The 26,952-nt window shown below is 41.6% G+C and overlaps 1 protein-coding gene across 5 annotated transcripts in view; it reads right to left on the reverse strand.

Annotated features, from left to right (window-relative positions):
- Nucleotides 1–937: 937 nt before the first annotated feature.
- The window catches only part of klf12b (Kruppel like factor 12b), a 40,140-nt gene continuing 14,125 nt past the window's right edge, over nt 938–26,952 (reverse strand). For 2 of the 5 annotated variants that reach the window (XM_085384381.1, XM_085384379.1), the window contains exons 2-6: nt 22,795–22,877; nt 16,475–17,012; nt 12,203–12,338; nt 5,859–6,016; nt 938–3,991 (exon numbers count right to left, since the gene is read on the reverse strand). In XM_085384381.1, the coding sequence (XP_085240507.1) occupies nt 3,810–3,991; nt 5,859–6,016; nt 12,203–12,338; nt 16,475–17,012; nt 22,795–22,860 (1,080 nt within the window). In that variant the 5' untranslated portion in view covers nt 22,861–22,877 and the 3' untranslated portion in view covers nt 938–3,809. Of the gene's footprint in view, nt 3,992–5,858; nt 6,017–12,202; nt 12,339–16,474; nt 17,013–22,521; nt 22,714–22,794; nt 22,878–23,837; nt 23,980–26,952 lie in introns of those variants that run through there. The other 3 variants (XM_085384382.1, XM_085384384.1, XM_085384383.1) reach the window with 3 other exon arrangements.

Here is a 26,952-nt window from a genome sequence, read left to right on the forward strand (position 1 = left end):
AGAATCTCCCTTTTTGAAGCGATGTTGAGCAATATCACATTTTTCTTTACGGTAAGAATGAAAAGATCTGAATATATTTACACTACACTCACTTTACATAAATACAGGAACAACGATTACTGTACGTAATATCAGCAAACTTGAAACAAAGGCATTGGCTTCACTACCTAAATTTTCAAAACCAGGAAAATCAAAAGCAGATGTTATACAGAAAGTAAAATATATATTGAACTGACAGAAACTGCAAGATAAGTATTCATTAAGAGAGGTGTGACTGCTGGAATCCCAGTCACAGGATTTTTTTTCCTTTCTTTTTTTTTTCTTTTTTCCTGTGAGTATGATTCCTCATCATCTTCCATGGAATCACTATGTTGAATTGATGTGTTGAAGCTGAAACACCAAGAGACCTTTGTAACTCGGTTTTGTTACCCTTAGAGGAAGTGACTTATTGCAAGCAAAGTAATAATGTGTGCTATAAACAGCCTGTGAAAGTGTTATGGGAAGATGCTGCATTGTACACAATGGTATAAGGCTCAGTGCGAAAAGAAAGTTCAACATTAGAGGTCCGACTTGCATAATGTTGTCTGTGCTTCTTTTTTTTCCCCCAGAATTCGTGGTTTTCTCGTTTGAAATTTATTAATCCAAGCACGCGTGCTGAAATCGAAGCTCTGCACAGAGCAGCTGATATTACAAGTTTGTGATATGAGGCACTATTCATTATTATTATTGCATAACTTTGACCCTGGTTACCGTAACAAAATTATGCTTTAAAGTATGAGGAAAGAGATGCTGAAGGGAAATACAATACACCCTGTCCTATGGAGACACCATCTTCAAGTCAAATTGAGATTTTCAGAAATTGGTGTATTAAGGCATGCAACGTCATATACTGAATACAGGAGTACATGTGTCGCTGATATGTGCTTGATCGGTAGAATTTCTTGTCGGGTATAGCAAAATAGCAACACAGGGAATTGTGTACCTTAATACTGTGTATAAATAATTGGTCGATTCTAGCAAACACTGGTTCAGCCTTGGGAACTGAAAAAAAATGATTTGATCATGAATGTGTTTAACCACAAACCAAAGAGAAAATAAAAAGCAAACTGTTCTATAACATCACATATGATCATTTACATGATGAATACCATTAGCCCCATTTCACTGTATATCAAATTAGATAAATTACAGTCTCTGAAAAAAGACTTTACATGTATAAATGTATTTCCTGCATCTACTAATCAAAAGCCCTATTTTTCCAATGTATGTACAGGCTGTAGAACTTTGTAATAAGTTTTATCTTCACTATCACATATATTACAACATTTCAAAATGTCCTTTGTACAGAAGAGAAAGATTTATATGCAAATGAAGACGTGCCCCTCAATCATAAAAACGCTCTAATACATTATAAGGATGATAAAATACGATGATGATTATTCGCTTATAAATTGACATCTGAAATAAAATCATTTGAATATCATACGAAACAAACAAACAAGGTGCTGATATGGTTTTGCCAAAATGCTAATACAACTGGGCATAATGTCGTGCACAAACAATACAGATAAATAATGACAACATGCGTTCTCCAACAAACCGAGAAGGGCGTCGCACGCTTCCGTGCGGAAATTGCTTCCTGGATTTGGCTGTTTTACTGAAAGTGAGAATGTGGAATCCAAGTTTGTGCATTAGCGTGCAAGTGTATGGATTTCAAGGTACCGTAATCGAAAAGGTTAACATTTTTCTTTTTTACTGGCCTAGGTCCAATAGATGCATTTGGCAGCATTATCGAATAACATTGGTTGGCCTGATATTTTATGTCCGAAGCTTTTACGTAGCATAAAGAGCGCTGGAAATACTTGCAAAAATGTCCGTTATTAGGTCTATAAAAATATATTTTTAATTGAATTTCCTGATTAAGGTTAAGTGATGCTTTCCAATAAATATATCTCTGCCGGAAACTGCTTCTAAAAGGTACTCCTGCTGTGAATACAAACACACACACAGAAAAAAAGAACGGAAAAAAACAGTGTGCATGTATTTGTGTATGCATGTGTGCAATTCCTGCATTTTTCTGCTTTTTACATGACCAAATCTCAGGTAAATCAGACATAAATCATAACTTATATCTGGTCTGAGGCGATTTCAAGTGACTTTGTTTGTGTTTGAGACAAACAACAGGAATAGAAATGATACATGTGGAGACAATCACCAGCTGGGAGACATCAGATTAGAAACCAGTCAGTAACGGAGGGAGTTGCGGTACAGAGCGTGAGGAGGTGGCCAAGCTGGGAACTTCTCCTCGGATATTGACATCAGCAAACAGAACAAAGAGGAGGTTTAATGTTCCTTCCCATCACTTTGTTCAGAATGTATTGCTCTTCTGTATTGTACACCAGGTGCCACACTATCCCTGTAACACTTCAGCTGGTGTCAGTGTCATTTTATGGACAAGTGCTGCGGTGCTGTGCAAAACCACAACACAAATTCCTTTTTTTTCTGTTAAACCCAGCTGAAGTGACTTTTTCTTTTTAAAAAATGAGAAATGTCAGGACACAATAAAAGTCTGTAAGGTGCCTCTATTTTTTCACATACTGGAAATCTCCTCTGATTGTTCAGTTCACTGTACATGAGGGGTTGTATTTTCTGAGTCAAACATAAGCAATAAGCAGGCATTAAAAAAGAAGCAAAACCCAATAAACAACATTTTTATACTGAAGTATATTTATCCTTTAAGATTGCACTTTACTGATTGCTAATCACAGCTCAAAATCCACCAGATTTTTTTTTTCCTTTTTCTAATAAATGCTTTGAAGAGGCTCAACATAAACATAAAGAACAGCACTGATGAGATTTGGAGTTGCCATGTGAGTGGATCATCAATGGTGTGTGCTGGTGCGATGATATGCAAGTCCTATTTTCATTTATGAAAACAGGCATTGAATGACTGAAAAAGTGGAGGTGCTGATGAGGTTGATCTTTTCGGGTTGTGGGCATTTGAGTCTATCTTGATTACAGTTTGCAGGCGATGAGAGAGGTGAAAGTCCAACCTTCTTTTAGCTTCTACAAGGGATGCCTCAGATCTAAGAGCAGAAGCCAACAGGAAAATGAAACCACTTATGATTAAATGGTGCCCCCTGCTGGTCACAAATCAGACTCACACAGGGGGGCGTGGTGAAAAAACACTACCTGTAACTTCAACTACCGGTACATCCAAGTCCGTTCCCGTGATCCAGTCGAGGCCAAACTTCTTCCTGCTCACACAGGAAATCCATTCCTTACAACGGGGTCTTTCACATTATGAATGCTGGAAAAGCAGCCGTTTGGAACAATAATGAAAAGAAAGACACCAAAACAAAAAAAGACACAGTTGCAATTGCATTATACTTTTTTTTGTCCAAATAAAGAGTTAATCTTAAAAATCAAAGTGAAACATTTACGAACAGTGCTGTAAAAGACAGTTCCCTATTATGCTCCAAGCAAAGACAAAAAAGATCCTGCCGTCTCTTCGTTCCAAACCAAAGAGGAACCAGAAGTGACCCTGTTTTGTGCTCCTCAAGCTCTGTGCACCTTCATCCATCAGTCTTCTCTGTCTCCGTCTTCTCTCCTTATGAAGGATGAGGGCATGTGTGCGTCTGTGTCTGTGCGTGGGTGTGAGTGTGATAGTGTGTGTGTGTGTGTGCGCGTCCAGGCCGGCTGAAAACATTCACAGGGAGATCCCGCTCCCCTGGCTGCCTGTGTATGCATGTGAGTGTGTGTCTTTTCGTTGACCTCTCCATCTCTCTCTTTATCGCGCTCCGTCTGATTCACACCAGCATGTGTCTCCGTCGGTGCAGGGCCAAGTGGTCAGATCTGGAGAAGCTGCGGTCACAGTCTGCACACTTGAAGGGCTTCACCCCTGTGTGTTTCCTGTAATGCCTCGTCAGCTCATCAGAGCGGGCGAACTTCCAGGTGCAACCGTCCCAGGTACACTTGTATGGCTTTTCACCTGGAAAGGAAGTCAGAAAACACAGTCCATGTTCAGTCGCATTTCCGGCAAATTAATTAGGAAAATCTGCACTTGATGAGTGATAATCCATGAATTACTGCTAACCTAATGTCCACTTTGGTAGTGCACGTTTCAAGAATCTATATAACTCACTAAAATGGTATGGATGTCTGATGAGATATTATTGAAAATATTTAAACACAAAAAAATTACAGGAACATATAAGTCACGCATCAGATTTCGACAGGGAAATATTCAATTTGAAAGTCTTCACTGAAAGACTGTGGAAGCACAAAATGATGCAAAAGCCTGGATTCAAAGTCACGGCAAAAAAGAAACATGAATTTGATCAAGTGTTATCTTAATATTCTGAGCAGTCTATACTGTTGGACTTCAAACTGGCTTTAAAGTCTATATGATTTCCAGTGAATAAACAGCAAATTGCTGTATATTGGCTAAACAACTGATATGCTATATTCTATAACAGGCCAGGAGCCGACACCTTTGCTACCCATAAGTCAAAATTTAGGGTTATTATCTGAAAAATTTCAAATCTCAAAAAGTTGCCTTTCTAACTCAAACCTCTGAGAAAAATCACTCAAAATTTAGAAAATAACTTGAAATTTCCAAGTAATTAAATTGAAATTTGGAGAGAATAACCTCAAATTTTGACTTTAGATGGCAAAATGTGTCTTTTTTTTTTCCATAGAAACCTTGTCAAATACAAAAAAGGTCTAATTGTGGACTGAGGTCAGAGACCTTTTACAGGGAAAAGCATTTTCCATTATCCTAACAGCTTAACCCATACGGAAAAGAAATAGTAAAAACTTATATGTGATTACTCATGAAAGTGGCCACTTTCATGAGTAAATCATATAAGGCTTACATGATTTACTCATGAAAGTGGCCACTTTCGCATTACTTTCATACATTGTTTTAGTAAGTATCCAAAACATACAAGTTTCATTATATAATTTTTCAAGGGATCTTATATCTGTTTTCACTCTTATATGCTTTTCATACAAGTTTCACACAAGACAGATACAAACTTTATAAGATTTATATATATCTTTTCCATATGGGAATGTTCACTGCTTGTCAGCTAGTGCGCTGGCTGAAAAGTCAGGCTTTGCAGCAGCCTGAGAGAAATGACTGATTTTATAATGTGAGGTGTCACAATCATCAAAGATCTACACGGTTGGGGTAATGAACGCAACATGCTTATTTCATTTGCATAAATGGTCTCCATATGTGTATATGCACTTAATCATGATATGCCACAGTTCTTTTCTTTTACGACTCTACTGCGAGGCCAATTCTTTAAATAATGCTTGACCATTAAAAAAAGTGTGCAGAGTAGTAACGTTCTTCTCAATGTGTGAACAGAATAATGTATAATTTCTTGTGTGGTGCTATAACGTTGTGCCAGGGAGCCATACAATTTACAATCAGTATACACCTTTTACTTAAAGCAGACTCTGAGGCTTGAAATGATTTAAGGAAGCTATAACTTCAGTGTCCGTCCACAACAATGGGAGATCGTTTCAGTAGGAACGGCTGTAATTGTTTTAGCACTTTTCATGAAATAAATCATGTTAAGGACAATTCAGCCTTCTCAAAAAGTAATTAAAATGTTCCAAGATGCCGTATGCTGTCTTGTCTTACTGCGTTCATGAGACAGATAAGAATAAGTTTAGCTGCTCAACGCTCTTCTTCTGTGAGTCAAGACTCTAAAGTGGTTTTCAGCAGTAACTTTCTCAAAATGTGAAATGCCACCTCACTTAGACTTAAACAAATAGCATTTAACAGCATCAAAATAAAATAACAGCATTTCACAACAACTGTTCTCACACGTAGATTTACTGACCTGTATGCGTCCTCCGGTGTGCTTTTAAATGCGAGCTTTTGGTGTACACCTTATTGCACCCCTCAAAGTCACATCTGTGGATTCTTCTCTTTTTGGAATCCGGTGACTCCGACCTCCGAGGACGCCGTATGCTGTCGATACTGAACGGGGACATGGAACTGCAAGGAGGACAAAAAGTAGCAACAGATAACATTATTAGAGTCTGATGATGTCTTTGTCTTCTTCCGTGATAAAGAGCAGTTGTTGAAAGTTTTGAAGAATAAGTCAGTCATTTTAATTAAAGTTTGCAGTGCATTTCAATTCAAAACCTGCTGAAGAATATTGCAGTGTTTATTTAACTTGCATTATTGCACCATTTACCATTTCAGTTTCAGTTTTCAGTTTTATTTGTCATATGCAAGTTAGCACAGGGTCAACATTGCAATGAAATGTGTTTGACGAGCAGCAGTCACTCAGCAGCATGGTACAGTAGAAGAAAATATAATAAAATATAATAAAATAAAATAATAAAAAAAATAGAAAAATAGTAAAGAGCAAAATATTAGAGAGACATGGTAAAAGATAAAAGATGACTAAATATATATGTATCTATAAATATAAATATATGTACACTAGTGATTAAATAAGAAAATCTTGAAAAGAAATATGACGGGAGGGCAGATGGGATATTGCACAGGAATGAGCAGCAGAAAATTACAGTATTGCACTTTTTAAATATAAATATTAATAACAATACTTGTGAAGCTGCAAGGTAGCTTCTGAGTGCGTCCTGTGGAGTGTGTGTGTTTAAGTGTTGTGGTTGAGGTGTCGTATGGCTTGGTGGTAAAAACTGTTTTTAAGTCTTGTAGTCCGAGCAGGCAGACTCCTGTAACGTCTGCCAGATGGTAACAAGGAGAACAGCTGATGATGATTTGCAATAAAAGGTTTAAGTTTTTGTTTTATGCAACCAAAAGAACATAAAACATAACCGTCATACCGGCTGTAATGTCACTAGTTATTGTGTTAAGAGAGGAAAAGGTGTGTAGATAAAAGACAGACTGGTATTTACAGAGTGCTTTTGTGTGCTTAGTGAGAGCTCACTACGCATTTACACTGGAAGCACACAGTGCACAAAGACGTTCATACAGCACTTTGCTTTATGCGCTTGATCTAGAGCTCACAGTCACACAATTTGAGGTTCATCTTACCCAAAGACATTTCAACATGTCAGACTCTAGGAGTCAAACCACCAGTCTTCTGATTTGTGGATGATTTTGATGCCCTCAATAAGTACAACCATTTTATCTCTTTCTTGTAAAAAGTAGTGCGTTTCTAAACGGAATCAACATATATGTATTTTTGAAATGCAAAAAAAAAGACAGTATACAGTGAATATTGAAAGATAGACACGTTGAAGGTGGCAGAGCAGCAGCTTTGCCAGCAGGTGGCAGTGCAACTCTACTTAAGTACCTCTGAAAAAGTATGTAAGGTAAGAGGGCTGATATTCGTATGGTTCCAATACTATTGTTAAAGCAAAAGTGGTGAGATGAAGAAGTTTTTGTCTTTTTTAAAATCTCTGTGTGAGTGATTTATGTACTCATTGCATTTTGGCATTTCCTCTCCAACAAGCAGTCAGTATCACCGTCTACTGTATTTGTCATTGTGAAGCAATGCTGCAAAGTGTGTGTGCCTGTGTCAGTGAGCATGTGTGTGCGGTTTTACATGCATGTCTGACTTGCCAGTGTTTGTGAGCGCAGTTGCAGAGTACAGTCATGATATCTGTAGTTAATCTGAATGTACTGTCATCTTTGTGTTCTGAAGGCAGCGCTGCACACAAGCACACATCCCAGAGAGAAATCCAGAAGGCAGCAAGAGGCGGTCAGAAGTTCATGCCTCGCCCATGATTGTTGACTGTGCAACAGTGAGCACCTTTTTACACAACACATGACTCGTGCACGCAGCCGGCAAACTGGCGAGAAAAACTGAGATACGATATTGAGCGAAAACAAGAACATCTCTGTTTTGTAAAGAGGGGAGGAGTGATATATTTGGGATATATTTAACAGGGTTCTCTGCTTATGCTGTGAGGCTCGGAAACAGGTAAAAGGTTGAAGTGGGTACAATTAAAGCAGAGTAGCGGGAGGAGGAACTGCTAAAATCATGCCAGAGGAACAGGGGCTGCCAGACAGGCCCTCCAGTGAACTGTCTCCACCGCACACAACCCACTTCCTGTCTCTCTGTCTTACACCAAAGCACAGTCAAATGCAGATACAGTATACACGCACAACAAAGATAAACACATAGCTATACGCAGGCTATATAAATACACTGAAACAGAAGCGCACGAATGCATACAGATCACCTGTTACTCTTGGCTTACTGCCAAACTGAAGCTGTACAGGAAATGAGCACATGGGTCAGATATGAAGTGAACTCCATTTCCCCTCTCATTTCTCTCTCTCTCTCTCTCACTCTCTAAGCTCAGGGAATATCGCACTGTAACGTGATGACAAAACAAATGAAGAATTTAAGACGAAGAGTTAAACTCCTTTTCTCAAAATGATTGATGAGTTTCCCGCATCACATATAATCTAGATGAAAATTTAGAGGGCCGTTTAGAGTCAGAGGTGCTGTAGAACTCTGCGTGTGTGTCTGCCCGGGAAAGTAAAGAGAAGAGCCAGTGGATACACTCTGAGCTCAGACCATCGAGCAGATGAGGCGGATGTTTACATTCTGACTTCATCCATGAAGTGACTTCATGATTATGATATAATTTAGGAAGGTCTGAGTACAACAGCTTCTAAAACAAAGAACAAGCAACCATCATAAATTATTTCACCGAATACAACGCTGCTGCGTTTCAAGAGCTCAGTGACAGATTGGTGTAATCAGTAGTGGGAGTATTTATAGACGTTTTGTGCATCTGCAAAAAAAAAAAAATTAAGTGAGAAATGTTCCAGTTCTCAAAGAAGAACGCCCATTGCTCACCACCGCTCACCAGTGACATAAAGGTAAACAGTGGAAAACTTCTAATCCCACTTAAATGACATTTTAATGATTCAAGTGAGGAAATTGGGTCACAACAAAAAAGCCAGTGAGCAGAATTCAGTGCATAATTGAAAAATAGCAATAGAAGTTAAAGGCTTAAAGAGAACTGAATATGAAATACTGTGACAGAGTTATTACTAGACCTACTGATTTAAGCTCCTGCTACACACTCACAATGAATACACGTACAGTCATGCGATTTGCCTGATTATTACTATTATATAATATATGACTATTTTGATAATCTGATAGATGTCAATTAAGAGCATTTAACAAGAAAAAAAGTGGCAGGAATTCGGTGCTTTTCAACGATAGCGTTGTAAACGCACAAGAAGTCTTCACTTTTACTACCTCATTATAGATGCACAAATTAATTTTTCTCATTTTTAAAAATCGAATAATAATCCCAAATGCAAGAAAGCACACAAAATGTATCTCTTTGGATCTTTCATGCTTATAATGTAGTTCTTGTGTGACCGCGAATTGGTTATATTTTCTCATTAGAGCCCAGAGGAAAACTCACTCTGCCTTGAACCCTGAGTCACCGCAGCATAATGCTTGTATGAATGTGTCTGTTTGTGTCTCCCGAAGTAGCAGAAAGAAATGGGAAGTACAGCTGAGAATAATTTCAAACAGCGCTAACCTCTGTTTTTGTTCCTTTGTTTCCCCGTTTTTGGTTTTTTTTTTTTTCCCATCATCATCCACTGGGCTCTACACATACGACAGAAAGACGGGGAGCATGGGGAATGAGTGTGTGTCACCTGCATTAGGGATTTCCCACAATACAAGCACAATACATATTTCTAACTCCTCACCCGCAGCAGGGTCACAACACCGGCTTGAGCACAGCAACAGCACGACCTGCTTCAAGGCACTGGTGGAATTATCAAGAAAACAGGAAAGGGAGTGCTCAAGTTTGTGTATGTGTGCGCTGGAACACTGCCCACCGGGCATTCCTGTACCTGTCCGAGGATACTACCCCTCACCTCGCCCACATCTCCTCCCTCCACCTGCTCTCTGGCCCCCCAGGTCCTTGGGGACCTGCCAGACTTCAACAGAGACAACCCTCCCAACACAAGCCCCTGCCCCCAGCCTCACACACCTCTCCTCTCTGTCTTCCTCTCTTTCACTCGCACTCTTCCACAATAGCCTATCCTCTGATCCCCAGGGAAACGCATGAATATGGAGGAGGCTGACCAAGTAGCACATGATACACACAAACTCGCTCTCTACCCAACTCTCCTTTCACTCATTTATTTATATATGGATACCTATTGGAGGCTGCAGGCACTCCCGTCCTCCGCCCTTACACCTCACCTCTCTGATGCTCTCTGGGTGACTGTTTGTGTAAATGTGGCTGCCAAATTATGTAAAGCTGCTCTTTCCACAAGCGCGGCATACACATTTAAATGAAAAGAAACGCAATATAGCGACGCAGTGGACTGATATGTTTATAAGTCGGCTTCTGTTGCGGTGCAGATGTCCATCGAGTGCATGTGCTATGTCAACACACAACGCACATTCTTCCTCTCTGCGGCCAAACCGGCGTGTAACTCAAGAAGACTACAGACTGCTTTGTTTTTCACAGACAAACATGCAAGTCTGTGTTCCTGTTGACAATGGCTGACCTCCTTCTGGAACCAGCTGTTCTGTCCACTGTGCAGAAAACACGTGCATGCATACAGTACAAAACACGCACACACACACCGGAGGATTAATACTTACAGAAGTGCACACATACTTTTTTTTCACACTAACACACACGCACGCACAGTCACAGTCACATACACAGCGTGCACACAGGAGTTTCCACACAGCACAGTCTGCACTTTGCACACAGAGAAGTGAGTGTGTGGGCAGGCCCTGGCAGGGCAATGCTAACCCTGGCTGGTGATTTATCGCCATAGTGAAAGCTTGGGCTTTGAAAGGTTGTGTCCTGCCAACCTCTGTTCTCCTCTGACCACCCGGTGCCCACGTGTGGCACTCAGGGGCACGCCTGTCCCTTTCAATAACCTGCATCGAAACCTGAGTCCTCTGGTGCGTGTGTGCTTGTGTGTGTCTGAAGCACAGCAACCTATACTTGTACCCCTGAACCACAGCTTTACTATTATGTGCTGTACTTTGGAACTACAATAAAAGATTTAGGTTAATTACAGTAGATGGTCACACAGCCAATGGATGACAAACAAACAATACAACATCTAGTACACAATGTCAAACCTGCCAGCTAGAACATTACAAAACACAGTGAGTGCCGGCAGCCTTGTTAATGTCGCTACGGCATTAGCAGGATTCTCAAGGAGTCCTGGAATACTTTCCTTACAGTTAGTCTAAATAAAAGTCTGATGGGTATTAACTTGAGTCTACCCAGGCTGGCAATTATGACTGTTCTGGGTTTATGAGCAGCAGCGCAACAAGGACAGGGCCGAGCCAAATGCTTCTCTGCATCTGATTTCCTCCCTCTGATAAGAATTCTATACGCTGTCGTCAACTTTTCATTTCAACACAGATGGACTGGCACGGCAGGAGTTGATGTCTGTAGGCCGAACAGGGCATAAAGTATGTCTGAGCCATATGCATACAGGCATATAGATGCACGCCCACGCAGACACATCCAAAGAGTGGAAGAGCGGTTACAAAACCACACGGAAATGCACAATGCTAAGGATTACAATGGATCTGATAATGACGCCCTCCTCCAGGGAGTCACAAAAACATATTAGTACTCTGTGCTCTGTCTATTCAGAAATTCAAGACTGCAACATCACTGGCTTGGATGACTAAAGGGATTTTTTTTTTTTTCAATTTTACCATATTAAATCCATTGAAGATGATTTAATTTTCAAAATAAAAGCCTCTAATAAATGCGTGCACACATGATAAGATGTTATATTATAAAACATATTTACGTGTATTAAGTTTCATGCATTATTTCTGTGAGCTGTTTTTTTTCCCCTTTATGCAATGCAGAGTGCTACTTATTTTAATAAAGAGCTCTGCTGTGCTGTCATTATTAACTATTTGGCTCAGTAATAAAGCAAAGTAACAGTAGTTCGCATAAATTTGCTTTCCCCAGCACTAACAATAATGCACCAGTGGAACAAACTGAAACTTTCATGTAACCAAATTTAACACCGGTCACTGGTAAAGAACGCAAAAACCAAAGCCACATACTTCTGAGCATCTTGTTGTCATAACTCCGACCCAACTCATGGCAGAGATCCACATTTGATTTATGGCTTTAAAGTTAGCGAAGAAAAAAAAGTCAGCGCCAGGATTTCCGGCGTGTGTTCAAGAAAAAAAATGAATATACTCACTCTTGTACAGCACGGGCTATAGACAGCGCGGTAGAGCCGGTCTCATTAACACTGTCCAAGGTCACGTTTGGCAGGTCATCGTCATCGCTGTCACTTTTGATCTGCCTTGGCGACAGGCCGTTGGGGTCTATGTGTGCTGTGAGGATGGGACACAGACATGGGAGACAGACACATGAAACTGGAGCTGGCGCTGTAAACTTATAAGGCATATCACATTGTGCGTCTTTCTAATTATAATGAAGTAACTCCTTTATATACAATTTCATCCGAATAACCCCAAAAGTATTCTTTTGTGTGCCATTATTTAGCATACTGTATGCAGTAGCTGAGCGTGAGTTGAGATGGCCTCAGTACTTTCCAGTATTTTCTCTCAGGAGCTGTCAATCAAACGAAACATTTAACTGGAGGACAGAACAGTCGACCGTGACTCTGTACCCAGAGGTTGCGTACTTACAGAGTAGCATGCGAAAAGGACACACGTGTGCACATAATCTCTATCTGCCTCCAACCACAAAGATAAGACTACAGGGTGGAGCACTGTTTAGCTGTTGTTGCCTGTGAGCAGCGTGTGAAAACATTCGCGCATTTGTTACTGTTTCCAACTTAAAAGAACATGTGCACGCATGAGAGCAACTGTGAGCATCTGGTCCTCTATACAGTATGCACACCTGAAATAGAATCTTATTCATCATAGCGACGAACCTGTACACAACACCTGAAGAGATCAGCTGCTAATTTCTTCAACCTCGAAAATTAACAAGCAAACTGTATATGTGGGTGCTTGTTTCCTTTTGGACAACATGGACCAAAACCATGAAAAACAAGGAAAAAAAGACCACAATGCTGTTGAACCATGACCCTCTGAGCCAGTGAGCTCAGTGGTTTCTGTCTCTTGAGCTACGCAGTAAGGTTACATCTATTCCACAAGCTGTGAAAACTTGTCCCTTGGACAGCTCATCAGATATGCTGCCAGAGCCTGGAGTCATTCTGTCCATTCTTTCTCTTTCAGCCGACAGATGCGGCGAAAATCCCGGATAACACAATAAATTAATATCAGAAGAAAAAACAAAGACATGCTGTAGATGGAGAATTAGCAGCAGGGCATTCTAATACAGCACTTAAAAAATGTACACTGTTAACGGTTCTGTAAAGGCTATTCTTGCTTAAAATCACCGGAAACACTGAATATACGGAGACATACAGTATTTTCCACTGAGGTCTACAACATCCCCATCTACTGTAAGCCAGGGTGCTTTTATAAGCTATCAGGACTTCACCTTCTCTGCCCTCTCAGCTGAGACTGTGGCCATAATGGCCCATAATAATGGTCTAGAGTTAGGAGCAGACATGGTGTTATTACTGGAGGGGTGGGTTGGACACAGAAATAATGCTGTAACTCAGTTGGAGCTTTTGCTTTTAAAGGTTTCTGCTGTTGTTGTAGACTAAGACATGCAGAGTGGTCACCAGCTCGCCGAACCCTATGGAAAACCTGTAATTAGCTAGAAATACATCGCGTTTTGGAAATGGGGATTGGAGGGTGGGGGTATTTTGAACTAGGGACACAAAGGAGGAGTGGTGGAGAGGTGGGCAGAGCAGCGGATTTCTTCCTTTCTCTCCTGTTGTTTCCAGTCAAGCCCTGTTTCCATGGCAACCTCCTACCGGAGACAGGGAGACAGCAGTGAAAGAAAGGGTACCCGCCTTCTCTGAAAGAGGATGGCCAACCTGTGTATGTATGTGAAAAGCGAGTGAGTGTGCACCTCATATCTACGCTGAGAACTTTAATAATCGCATTAAAGTTTTCTTGGTGGGGGGTGGGAGGGGGGCTGGATTTAGTTCGGGATTTGCCTAATGTCAACAACTTATTTGTTTAACCACCGGCCAGTAGTGACACTTGAAATTCCAGATAAGGCAGGAACAAAAAAACTCTCTCTATATATAGATGGATAGACAGATATAGATATTTTTCCTATTGCTTTAATTCATTTTTGATTTGGCTTTGATGGTGGAATGTTGGATTTTGTAGACATCATATTAAATGCAATAAATAACCAAATGTTCTGGTTCTCAACCGTTTGCACTCTCATTAAAAGTAACTGCGTCCACCACACCCAGCACTCATTCACCTCGTTTCCTTTGTGCTGGGTGCGTTCAGAGCCGGGCACTGCTGATGTTGCTCTGTGTATGTGTGTGTGGATGCGTCTGCTTGAGTGCCACCCATCTTCAATATCCATCCACACCCTATTATGCAAGTCTTGTTTTTCCCTATCCTTCCTTCTTTTCCTCTCTCCTCTCCCTGGGAACTGACATCTAGCATTTTAAAAAGCAAAAAAAAACAACAACCAAAAAAAAACGCCCATCTCTGAGGACCACCCCACCCAGCCGGCCGAGTGTCTGTTTGAGCACATGCTCTAATTACATATCATTGCTTGTTTGCTTGTACGTACTGTACATGCACGGGTGTGAGCCTTAATGTGTCTATTCCTTCTGCAGGGAGTGAAAAGAAGCAACCTTTTTTTACAACCAACAGTTGCCCTGTGTACAGCTCAGACTTGGACAGAAACACCTACTGTAGGGTCTCATCCAGTGGTTGGCAGTAAAACCACACCCAGAGAGAAAACCAACAACACATCCAAGGCAAGGCCGGAGAGGTCTAACTCTCAGACTACCCCAGACTTCTGCTTCTTGACAGAGGGAAAGCTACCTGCACTGGAGGCTGTTAAACACAAACAAGGCGTTCAAGCTCTAAGCCTTATCTTCCCTCTGAAGAGGCCATTCTGAAAGCATGGACATGACAGTCTGCCTTCTCAGCAATGTGTTGACTAAAGACAGAGCAGAACACCTGCCAGATAACAAACCACACAGCTTATCACTGAGCTTTCCCCCTCTAACATTTCAAAATCCTCAGTGCTAAATGTCAGTTTGTGCCATCCCTTATATCTGACCCAGGTGCAGCCAAAAAAACTTCTGTAATTGTTCCCAGAGAAAGCTGCGAGCGGTTTCTCTATTCATACACCTCTTAGTAAGAATACATTGAAGCTTATTATGATTATAACCTATTTTAAGTGAGTTAACGGATTTAAAAGTAATATTTCTCAAAAGGTAGCGCCTAAGAACAGGTACCAGCACTTTCAAACTCTTAAATGTCCTATTAGAGGTTTCACCCAATCTGGATTAGTATCTAGGTCACATGGTTGAGGTGAGTGGTCATCCTTCAGTCAGGCTGATCAGGAATCATGATGGCCACCAGTGGTGAAACACGCCAACAAGGTGGTAAGCCATTACATTTTTAAATACAATTGTAATTTTCAATAAAACAAAAACGTGATTTCCTAATTAAAACTCACTGGTGTAGAAGAAAAATTGACCTTAAAAAGTACGCAATTCAATTCAGAAACTTTTGAAATATATGTATCCCTGAGATACATTTTAATCTGAAAAACGTGGTAATACTAGCTCCAAACACAGAAATTGCATTATGAAAGTATTGCTTTATCTTTTCCTGCAGGGCATCGCAGGTAGCTCATTTTGTAGGAAAGAAAGAAAGTGATTAGATTGATCCACGCAAGCCTTTCAGACTTTGAGCTCAGTGATAAAGGCGTTGAGAGATAGTTGCAGTGGTTTACACATTTGCCATAGATGTGAAAAGACCCCCAGTTTGAGATCGGGAGGAGTCACAGGCTGGCGTACTCCTAGGGCCGGTTCCAATCACAGATAATCGAGAGGGTTGCGTCAGGAAAGGCGTCTGGTGTAAAATCGGTGCCAATTCAAACAAGTGAATCTATTCGCTGTCGTGACCCCTTGGGAAATAAGGGAGCAGCTCAAAGTCCCCCCCCCCCTCAAGATATAGCTCTACTGCAGAGGTAGAGGATAGAAGTCCAAAAACCCTCAGTGGATTTAGGTTGTGGTAAGCCTACACAGTATTTGTAATGTAATGGCCAGGAGAAGCTAGAATATGTAACTTCTCTTTATTGAATCTAACATTAAAATGTTTATCATTTTGACTTTGTTACACCATAGGGCAACATTTCCTTATAAGTACGTCTTAGAACATGCAAAATACACCAAAACAAGATGTGGGGCTAGAGTTTCACAGGGGCCCAGGCTGCTCAGTAAATATAAATGTAATAAAAAAGGCAGCAGTTCAAAACCTGAATCATAGTTGAACTTTTTGCAGTGTATCTTATTAAAATAATGACAGAGCTTTAATAGAAATCCCAACAGAACAAAGTTAGCTGTATAAATATAGAGCAAATTCAGCGAGCAGGGTCTCACCTTTGCCCTGGCTTTTGGCCTCATCCAGCAGAGGTAGCATGATGGCATTGTTGAGGCTGGAGGGTGATCGAACGGCAGTGGTGTACATGAGGGGCAGTGACTGTACCACAACTGGGATGCGGTGAACATGGCTGGCGAGCTTCCCGGCTCCCTGCAGGCTCAGAGGGCTGGATGGAGGCGGAGGCACAGAGTGCAGGATGTGCAAATATGGCTGACCTCTCACCCCAGTTCCCGGGGCAACCAGAGGGCCCGATGTGAGCACCGACGAGGCTGAGGTGATAACAGATGGAGAGGAGGAGGAGGAGGATGACGACGATAACGAAGACGGGGAGAAGGCGGATCTGAGGGGGGATGACGATGAAATCGTGGTGGCGGATGAAGAGGAGGGGCGGGGTTTGTTGATGGACAGGTCGACGGGCTCGGTCTGCGTGTGGAAGTGCAGGTCGTGGGCGAGCAGGTCTTCGGGAGGTTCCGGTTTAACTCTGCTGAGGAAAAAGGGGACGCCGTCCATCGCAGTGTAAGGGCGCACTTTGGGTGACTGTGGGCGTAAGAGACAGTGATGTTTCAGTTTAATGCCACAAAATACATTAACCTCAAAAGACAGAGTGTTTCTATGGCTGAAATCCAAGTTCTAATAGTTTTTGTGGAAATATTTGTTATGAAACACAAATACAGAGCAAAATATTCATTTAAGAGTTCAACTTCTCCCGTGAAGCTCTTCAACTGGCATGATGTCACGCACAGAAATGCACGAGTAAAGATAACGTCTCTAAAACTCGCCTCCTTTCGCTCCCTCGTTCTCTTCTCCTGCCCTGGGTTGCACTCTCTCTTTTTCTCCTGTTTTCCATGACTCCCACACAAACGCAGCTCTCTTGGCTCCCCTTGTCTCTCTCTTAAATCTCCTTTGTGACGGTGAAAAAACATCATATGGGCTCAATTTCCTGACCGTCTCTCTCCGTCTCTCAGAAATGGGCCTCCTAAGGCCAATGCTGGTGGCTTAGCGTATCCCTCAACACATCTTTCACTTAACACCAAGCAGACTGTAACACAACCTCTCCATCTGTCTGCACACGTTTCAGGAACCTGTTTACTTGGAAAAGATAATAGAGAACACACACGGTAGAAAATGTGACGCTCACCCTGCTACTATTTGCTTCTTAGGGCTCCCAAACTTTGGCCCCTTTACTTGATATCGCGGTCTTTGTTCTAATGTCAGATTAGCCGAGTTGCATGTGATGCGGCTGATCTCAGCTCACTCTGCTCAACGTGGGTGCTGCAAAGTGTGGTAAGCAGTGTTGATCCTCACAGTGGAGCCTTTCAGAGGCTGAGTCACAGTTAGTGCCATCAGGGAGCGAGCACGTCCAGGATTTTTATTTTTTTTAAATAATCAAACAGGAAAAGCTCATTAAAATTAAATGGAAAAAAAATCACTCCAATAGCAGCTGCAGGAGAAATGAAAAAATGTTCTCTAATGTGGGTTTTCATGCTCACTTTTGTTTTCAGAGACTCGCATTTCTTTTTCCTTATGTAATGCTGACTGAGAGTCGATCTGCGGTGAATTACGAATTTTTCTGAGTGGTGTGTATGGGTGTTCTTTTATGTAGTAGCTTACTATTTTTACTCCAGACTTGTATACTTGTTTTCAGCCTACAGGAAGTGTTACAACCCCATGAATCAAACAAAAAAAAAAAAAACTTCACGCAGCGTAACTCCTCTTCAGTTGGAAAACAAACCATGCCCCATGAAAAATGCTTTCTGATGAACTCTGAACCTCAGTGGGGTTCAGCTCAGAGTCACTGGTGTCGTGTCAAGATCCACAGTAAAATATGGTCTGGGTCATTACCCACCACCGATTTCAGGCATGAGCCTTCACAGCATTTCGTTTGTGTTATTCTTCAGGGGTATTGCTTCAAAAAAAAAAGCTCAATCATGCTGTTTATTAAGAAAATGGAAGACATGATCAGTTCTAGTGTACTGTGATAAAGATAACATCACATCTCCTTCAATTTTGTCAGTACTATTCAAACAGAGACACTTCCCTAAAGGGGCTGACGAATCGTTATAAAGTTCTCCTCTTTTAAAAGTTATTCTCAAAGAACGAGAGCGACCTACAGGCACATATAGAATATTTAGAGATTCTAAAGCAAATATCAGTAAAGGCTTCAGTAGAAGCAACTTAGATCGTTGCGAATCCACAGTGGCATAAGGCTGCCAGCACAGCGACAATGAGAGCGTCATACAGGTTCCCTTCTACCTTTTCTGTTACGATCGAACTTGTGGGCCTCATCGCAAAGAGGAAGATGAAACCAAAGTTTACAAATAAGGTTTTGGTTTTTTGGTTAAAGAATTATGGTGCAGTGATGAAGTGCAAAAAAGAGTAAGAAGATAAGAGAAGCTATGAGAGAGCCACAAACTCTATCAGCAAGAACAGCGATCAGTATCCGGCTGTGCATGTTTGAGACAATAAAGCCCGTGCACCACTGAGAGACTCCGACACTGTGGGGATGTTATGGGCAGCGCACAACAACTTTTTTGATACTATTTGAGTATTCAACTGTTAGATTTGCAGCTAATTAAAGAGCCACTGGTGTGAAAGCATAAACCAAACCAAACGGCTGATGATGTACATGTACAATAACAATAAAGAGATTTTCTATTTTATTCTATTCTAAAACACGTTTTTGGTACTTAGAGGCAAAGAAACGGAATACACTTGTATTCTTAAACATGCTTCAGGCTACATTTATATGCACAGATGGATACATAAACCTATCATTTTTATACAAACAACCTCAAGTGAGACGGATGACGCTTGCATTGCTTTGCTTAATAAAAGTTACACTCTGTTGAGTCTCCATGCTAGCAATGTCTAGATTTAAACAAGCACGTCCCTCCTTTAGGTTATTCAAATTCACATTTTATATTTTTCGTTTGTTTGTTTGATTTTTTTATGGTTGAGTGTCTGCTATCTAGTGGCTATATCAAGAATTTACCAAGACAAAATTATCTAAATAAATTTCACACAGAGTTAAACATTAACCGTCATCTCTACTTTGTCTTGCATCAGTCTGACGTAGCCTTTCTTGGCTGAGCCTCGGGCTACCATCTAGCTGCTTTTGCACATGGTCTCTCTGTGTTTCCATTTTTGTGTATAGAAAGCGAGTGTCACAGTCTGCCCGGAGCTATACCGCCTGTCGGCTTTGAAGCCGTTAGATTCACCGAGGCTAATCTCAGTGTTTTGAAAACAGTGTCTTTCTTAGTAAGTGTGTGTAGCCCACTCCTAAAATCATGTAGTATTAGCAGGTCTTCTTACCAGTTAAAGACATTGAAGTATCTCATGTGGTAAAGTGCAGAATGAATAATGTTATGAATAAAACAGATATGCTGCCCCAGTCCTAAATGTTGATTGTTTAGGACAATCAATGAAATGGAATTTTTCTGGCAATATCTTCCCAAGTGCTTTTTTAAAAGAGCAAAGAGTTTTCAACATAGCATTTCTAAACATACTAGTTTTCTTTGGAAAACAGAAATTGTTTCTATTTGTCACAAGAAATATTTCAGAAAAACAAAAGAAATTGGTTTAGACTATTGACGCTCACAAAGTAGAAGACCCATATAAAAAGTTATCACAACATTTCCTGGTGTTAAGAACAGAAATCAAAAGAAATTGAAAGAGTCACAGAGTACAGAAGAAGCCTGGTTGAAGTAAGAAGTTAAAGATTTCAAAGCCTCTGAAAGAAAACTAGTGAGAGTTGGTGTGTAAAGACTCCAGAACGACTACCGAGGCACCAGTGAATGACTTAACCCATTTGGGAGAACAATAACTAGAAGCAGGCACAACAATGGACTGTGCAGGTCTAATGAGATGAAACTAGAGTGCTTTGGCTACTTTCAACATGGCAACGACCCAAAACATACGGTGAAGAGCTACCTCCAGAAGACCAACGTGGTTGACTATTGACGTCAGAGGAGCTAATCATTTTGACCGGGTAGTTTGGCATTGCGTTGAATGTAAGCATCCAAAATAAGGCTAGGCTGTTTGGACAAGCTGTGTTAAAAATTCCTTTCTCTGTTTAACAGTACTTTGGAAATACTTCTGAACTAAAACTAAATTTTCATAGGGAGGTCTAATAATTCTGTCTGCATTTGTGTATGTTTGTAATGACAGTGCACTTGGAAAGTGTCCTATAAACAAAGACTAGTTGGCGCTCTAGCAATGACATTTCCTTTTTAAATAAAATACATATACACTGTTTCTTAAAAAAAACTTTACTTATCTGTTAATTTATTTATAAAGTAGTTAAAAGTAACTTAATGTACTAAATGGTAAGTGAGCAAATTGCACTACAATAAATGATCATATGGCACAAACTCAGTTTACAGCAAGACATCAAACATGCCACTTACAGAAAAGTATACTTGCAACACTATTACAAGCCTATAAAAGTAAATCTACTGCTTTTTTTAGTCCATTGGTATTATACCTTTTGTTTCCATTCATTTGTGAGTGCTGCCGTAATGTTGAGAAGTAAGAACTCTATTTAAAATTCTCTCGTCAAAATATTAGAACGGTCTATACATAAACAAAACATGCAGAAACGAAAGTTCTGCCTTTTTTTCTTCTTCAAACACAACTCAACAGAAATGGAAAACTTAAGCCACCCCTACTCTCACTTTGACAGATACAAACCCACACATGCTTACAAACCTGACACACATACAGCAAGAGCCGCTCAACCTGCCTGCCTGCCTCCGTCCTCATGCCATTGTCTTTATTAGGGGATAATGGTTAGCGGGGCAGATTTTCCAGCCCCTTGCAGGCGAATTGTCTAACGAGGCAGACCATTTCCAGCAAGCCCTTGGCCCCACGCCACCCAAATGAAGACCACATTTCTGCAGCAGCCTAAACTGTCTGTCTGCCTCTGCCATCTAAAGGGAAGCTCGGTCTGTTAGGGCAAGATTGGATCTTAGTGCACTTCAAAGCTGTGTGGGCTGCAGTGCTCACATCCTGTCTGTGACTGACATCATTACAAGGAGAATGATTTCAAACCCAAGGTATGAGGTAGCAGCGCAAGAGCCTAGCTCTCAAACCCTTAAGCTGCAGCTGAGGAAAGGACACCCAGAAAGTAACCACCTGCTCCCTCTATGCCAATTCCTTAGATGTGGAGATTCAATTCTTATCAACACAAACCACCTCCACAGCCAAACAATTCTCTGCAAGGCCTCCGAGATAACCTGACGGGTTATCAGCAGCCCGTATTTTTCTCATCCATCACAGGTTAATGCTCCCAGATTCATCTCAACAGAAACTATTCCGTTATCCCACAAAGTGATCTTGGTGATTTATTAGAGAGCTAAAAATGTTATTGATAGGTTATGAATGGAAATCAATAATAAGTGAATTCTAATTCATCACGGTTACAAATATTAAGTGGTCTGCGCCCACTACACACACAGCTATGCCAGCAACACAGAGCCCTTGTAACCTAGCAACAGCTTCACCATAACAAGACCACTTTATTTCTAGGTACGTCAGACCAGAGAGCACTGATACTGTATGTGGGCCATGAAAAGCTTACGCGAGGTGCCTCTGTTATACATAACATGATCAATACATTTAAATGAACTCATGAAAGTAAATTGTTCTATGTAGCCGACCGGGTAAACAAAGTTATTACAGATTTGCTGGTGGAATTTTTAAACTGCGCTCACATGGGCTTGTAGTGACAAGCTCTTACTCTGTGTAGAAACACCACGGAGGTGACATGGAGCTCTGTGAGAGAGCAGAGGCATGCAAAGGATACAACAAAGCAGCAGATGAAGCCGTAATAGTGTGTGCAGAGAAGGAGTGTGGCATGCTGTGTTGTTTGTCTGCCTGTATTAATGTGTGCATGTGTTTTTGTGAGAAACCCCAGAGGGAGGATAAAGGAAAATTGAGAGATGTCAAGAAGCAGGAACAGGCAGAGATAGATAAGATTTAGTTTCCCATGCAACCCTCCTCCTCCTCAGAGTAGTGACGAGGCTACATCTGCACAGGCCTCACCCACCCGTCCAGCCAGCCAGCGTGGACTCCGCTGGCTCCAGTCACCTCCCTAAAAGACCCCCAGTGCATTCCTGCTCCAGCTGTGGCTCTCTTCCTCTTGGTTCTTCTCTTCTCTTTTCTTACTACCATGCTCTCCGACCACTCCTCTAAGCCCCCACTCAGTCACTCACTTGCTTAGGCCTGGGAGTGATTATCAGCCCATTGCCGGGAGGAGGAAAGAAGGAAAGGAAAGCAGGAAAAAAAAAAGGAATTGTCTGGAAAACAACTGCTCTCTTACCCCTTGTTCCGATTCCAGGGGCTCGGCTTTGACTCGGACTGCAGGCATTCCGTCAAGCATTAACATCCTGTTTCTTAGCCTGCCTGTGAAGGAACACAGAGGAGGTGTAAGACGGGTGTTTTAGCATGACTAAGCAGGTCCCACACTCACTTATTCACACATGGACATCTACAATGTTGTCCTCACACCCACTGAGAAATAAACACATTTTAAATAGACATGACTTCATGTTTCAGAATCATCAGAAGCTGACACACAAACACACACACACACAAAAAGACGCACACAAACTGTGAGTCCCTCTTCTTTATAATAAAGATTTTCGAATTGCCTGGTGGGCTGCAGTGGGGCTAATAACACTTAATAATACTGAAAGAAATCCTCTTAAGACTTCAATGGAATACAAACACATGCTTCATATACAGTTAATCAACAGCAAAGGCATGAACACAACCCGTCTTCAGAGTTTTCCTCTTTAGCCACTTATATAGAGAAAACAATGAGCGCCGTTTGAAGTTGTGGCACTTCTAAAGGTGTAATGTAATATTCATTAATTCACATTATTATTTGAAGTATTTCTTAAGATCCACGCATCCCTCTGCCTCTGAGCACGGTGCCCGTCTCCTCAGCTCCGCACTGTGGCTTTAAGAGCGATACTCAGATGGAGCCAATGACAACAATGCATGTTCCGTATCCCTCAGCTTGGGCCCGACCTGAGGTAACCCTCCCTCTTATTATTTTAGCAGCAGTACATGGAGGAATGCAAGCAAGGCAAATAGACCCTAAACATCTCTATTACTCTCCACTGCTGGCACCAGCAGCGGGGTTTGCGGCCCAGTCCTCATAGTCAGCAGCACCACGGCAATCATGACCATTCTAATTCTGAGGAATAAAAGCTGAGGCGGTAATGAATGACATACATTATCTCTGTTTACCTTATGTCCTGGCCATCTAACCACACTAAACATATTGCATATCACACAAAATCCCCGTGGCCTGCTCAATTACTAAACGTTTGGGTTTTGTTTTTGTTTTTTACTCACCAAAGTATCCACTCAAGACAGCTATCGGAAAACATTTCTTATGCAAAAATTGTTTCAGCAAAACTGTTTAATGCCAAGTATTGTTCCTCTACCTCTCAGAGTCTCAAGCGAAAGGCTAATCCTGACTGTGTTTGTGAGTTGAGTGTGTGAGGGAGGCAGAGAAAGAGGGAGGATTTACTCCCTCAATCTGCAACCCCCCAGATCTCGCCTCACAGGTCTAAGTCCCTCAGGTACCCTGGCTGTGCTGCTATTGTATTGTTGTCCAGGATGTCCTTCGGCTTCAGGTCTTGGTAGGCCCAGATAGCGTTGCCATGGTAACGACTGGGCGGGTGGAGCTGCAGCCTCGGTCCAGCCTCAAGCCATGTGTTGAGGAGGAAAAGAAGAGAGGAGTGCACTAAGAGAGGCAGAAAGTGAGGTTTTGTTTTCCCCGGGATGACCACCGTTATGGCAAATGCACTTTCTCCTCATTCACGAGAAAAAAAAAGAAAAAAAAACCCAAACCTCTCCAGACAGAGACACTTAAGATAAAACTTTATTTTCCTGAGGGGTTTGCTATTCTTACATCAAAAAGTTGTTGTTTTTTCCTTTTCTATTCATTTTTCTTCACTGTGCTAAATGCTCACTCTATTGCTGATGGAAAAGCAAAACAATTAGAACTTCTTGAAAGTAGCAATCTTTTCCCCGTGTGCCTAAAGTCCATTTAATCCAGTGGGTTTGTGAGCAGTACCTAATGAACTGGCCTGCAGAGGGATATTCATAGGAAATCAATGGTCTCTGCTTTCCTTTGCTTGTGATGATAATGACCAAAGAGCTAACGGCAGTCGGGGAGCCCTAACACTGAGTAATGAGATAACTGAGGGGTGTTGAGGAGTTCGTGTCGCACTCCTTTGACTGAAGTCAAATGTCAATCGCTTTTGTTCCCACAAAAGAATTGTTTCTAACAGCTAGTGCTTGAAGATCAAAAAAAAAAAAATCAAAAAGATTAAAGATAAGAACAAAGACTGAGTTGAAACTGAAAAGAATTTGTTGGTGGTGATAAACCAATGCCTATCCAGTATCACTAAATTTGCTCTGCTGGCAGCAGGCTCAGGCAACTAGCAGTGCACTGTCCATCAGCGGTATGAGGCACTGTGTGTGGGAGATGGAGAGAAGGAGGGGTGGGGGGGTTAGAAGGAAACAGGGTAGATTAAGATCACCTTTCCATTTGCTGCTCTCTGAAATGAAATGGCCATCCCAGGTGTGTGGGGGAGTTGGATGGAGAGAGGAGGGCAGTGGAGTGTTGAGGCATCTCATTTCTCCCTCCTACAAGCCCTCCTGTCCCCACCACAATCCCTCGGTAAAAAAAAAAAGAAGGTAAAGGGAGCAGGTGAAGATTGATGTCAGTTCTAGCAGAAGAAATACTCCAAGTATACCTATTTGTGAATTTTCTGCTGTCTTTGTTTTATTGTTTGAATTTATTTGCGTGCCTGTTAATGCGTTTAACTGAATGAAGTGAAACTCCTACTGCACATCAACATCCATGACCTGAGGTTCACCATCTCCTAGTTCCCTGTTGACGGCTATTGACTGTGTACTCACTGAGGCAACAGCAAGAAGCTTGCGGGCTGCCTTAAATAAAGTGTTAAAAATTAGAATAGACAAACTTCTCTAGAAGACATCAGACATTGTGAGACCAAATGTTGACCTCATGCGCTCGTTTACATGCACATTTCCTCACTGCATACAGAATCAAAAAAATCAAAAGGAAAGCATATCAAATTAAAAACCACTGTGCCAGAAACAGCTCTGTGGCTTACTCTTGTCTTTTAGCTTTACACCTGTGCTACTAGCACGCTGCCAACACTGTGAATGAAATAATTTTATTTATGAACTGTTCAGTGTTAATTAATGGAGTTTAACAAGGAAGTACTTGACTGGCTAAAAAAAATTATATTAAAAAAAAAGATGCATGTCGGTTGGTGGTGAACAACACTGTGACTTTGTGCAAGTGCTTGATACTGTCTCTGGGTGTTCACTCTAAGAGCACGGAAAAACATTTCTAATTTTTTTGTTGTTCAAGTAAAAGTTGAGGCTTAAACAAGCTAATGAAACCAGATTTAGTATCTAGCTGTGTGCACCATCTTTGCTTCCCTTCTCATCTTTTTCCTCTCATGTGGACATACTAGCACACACACACACACACACACACACAAATGCCACACACCCTGTAACACACTGCAACAGACGGGCCCCGCCAATGCTTTGTTCCCATGTCGAACGCCCAGAGCAACTGGGTGCATCTGTGTCACAGAGGCTGGACCTGCTGCCACGGGCTGGGATGGAAGAGGGATGGAAAAGGGTGAGAGGAAGGGAAGGGGTAATGAATAATTGGGGGGATTGGGGGGAGGGGATGGGGGGGTTACATGAGGATGGATTCAGGAAGGTGATAGGAAGAGATGGCGGGGGGGGGTTGAAGAGCGCAGAGTTACTGGCAAAAGCTGTGGTTAGGAAAGCAATCACGGGGAGTTGAAGGGGTTGGGGGGGGTTGTTTAGCGGGGAGGAGGAAGGGAGGGAATCAGAGAAGGGAGAGAGGGGAGAGAGGGGATATGGACATGAGCCAAGGCCCGGTCGAGCGCAAAGCACACGGTGCAAGAATGCCAACAGACCCCCCCTCCCATCCAGTCCTCTACCAAAGGGAGGAGAGAAAGAAAAAAGGGAGAACAAGAAAGCAAAGCAAGAAATGCATTTAAAATGTAAACAAATGCTTAACTAGTTCTATGGATAAAAGGGACAGAGCTGTAGTTGATGCGAAATAAGCATTTCCTGTGTTTTGCCCAGGCTGTCTGTTGCTGGCCTCTTCGCTGCAGCTCACTTCCCTGTTCTGTGCCCCTGGACACCCCAATGTGACACATTGGCCTGATAACCAACCTACGACTGTTAGCTCACTTGCACACTGCAGCACTTCCTCTCTTTCAAGTCAGCCAGTGCACAGAGGTTTTTGAAAACTAGTAAAGAAATACTGTAGCAATTTCTCAATAAAGAAGGTGAAATGAGGGGAAAAAACTTGCTAGACAAAGAGCTTTGGATGAGTGATACTTTTGCAGACACTGGGACATAAAGCTACTGATTTTTTTTT

This window comes from Rhamphochromis longiceps, linkage group LG16, assembly GCF_057381845.1.
Source record: "Rhamphochromis longiceps isolate RC_006_pf linkage group LG16, R_longiceps_female_GT1.1, whole genome shotgun sequence".
In the NCBI taxonomy this organism is placed as follows: Eukaryota; Metazoa; Chordata; class Actinopteri; order Cichliformes; family Cichlidae; genus Rhamphochromis; species Rhamphochromis longiceps.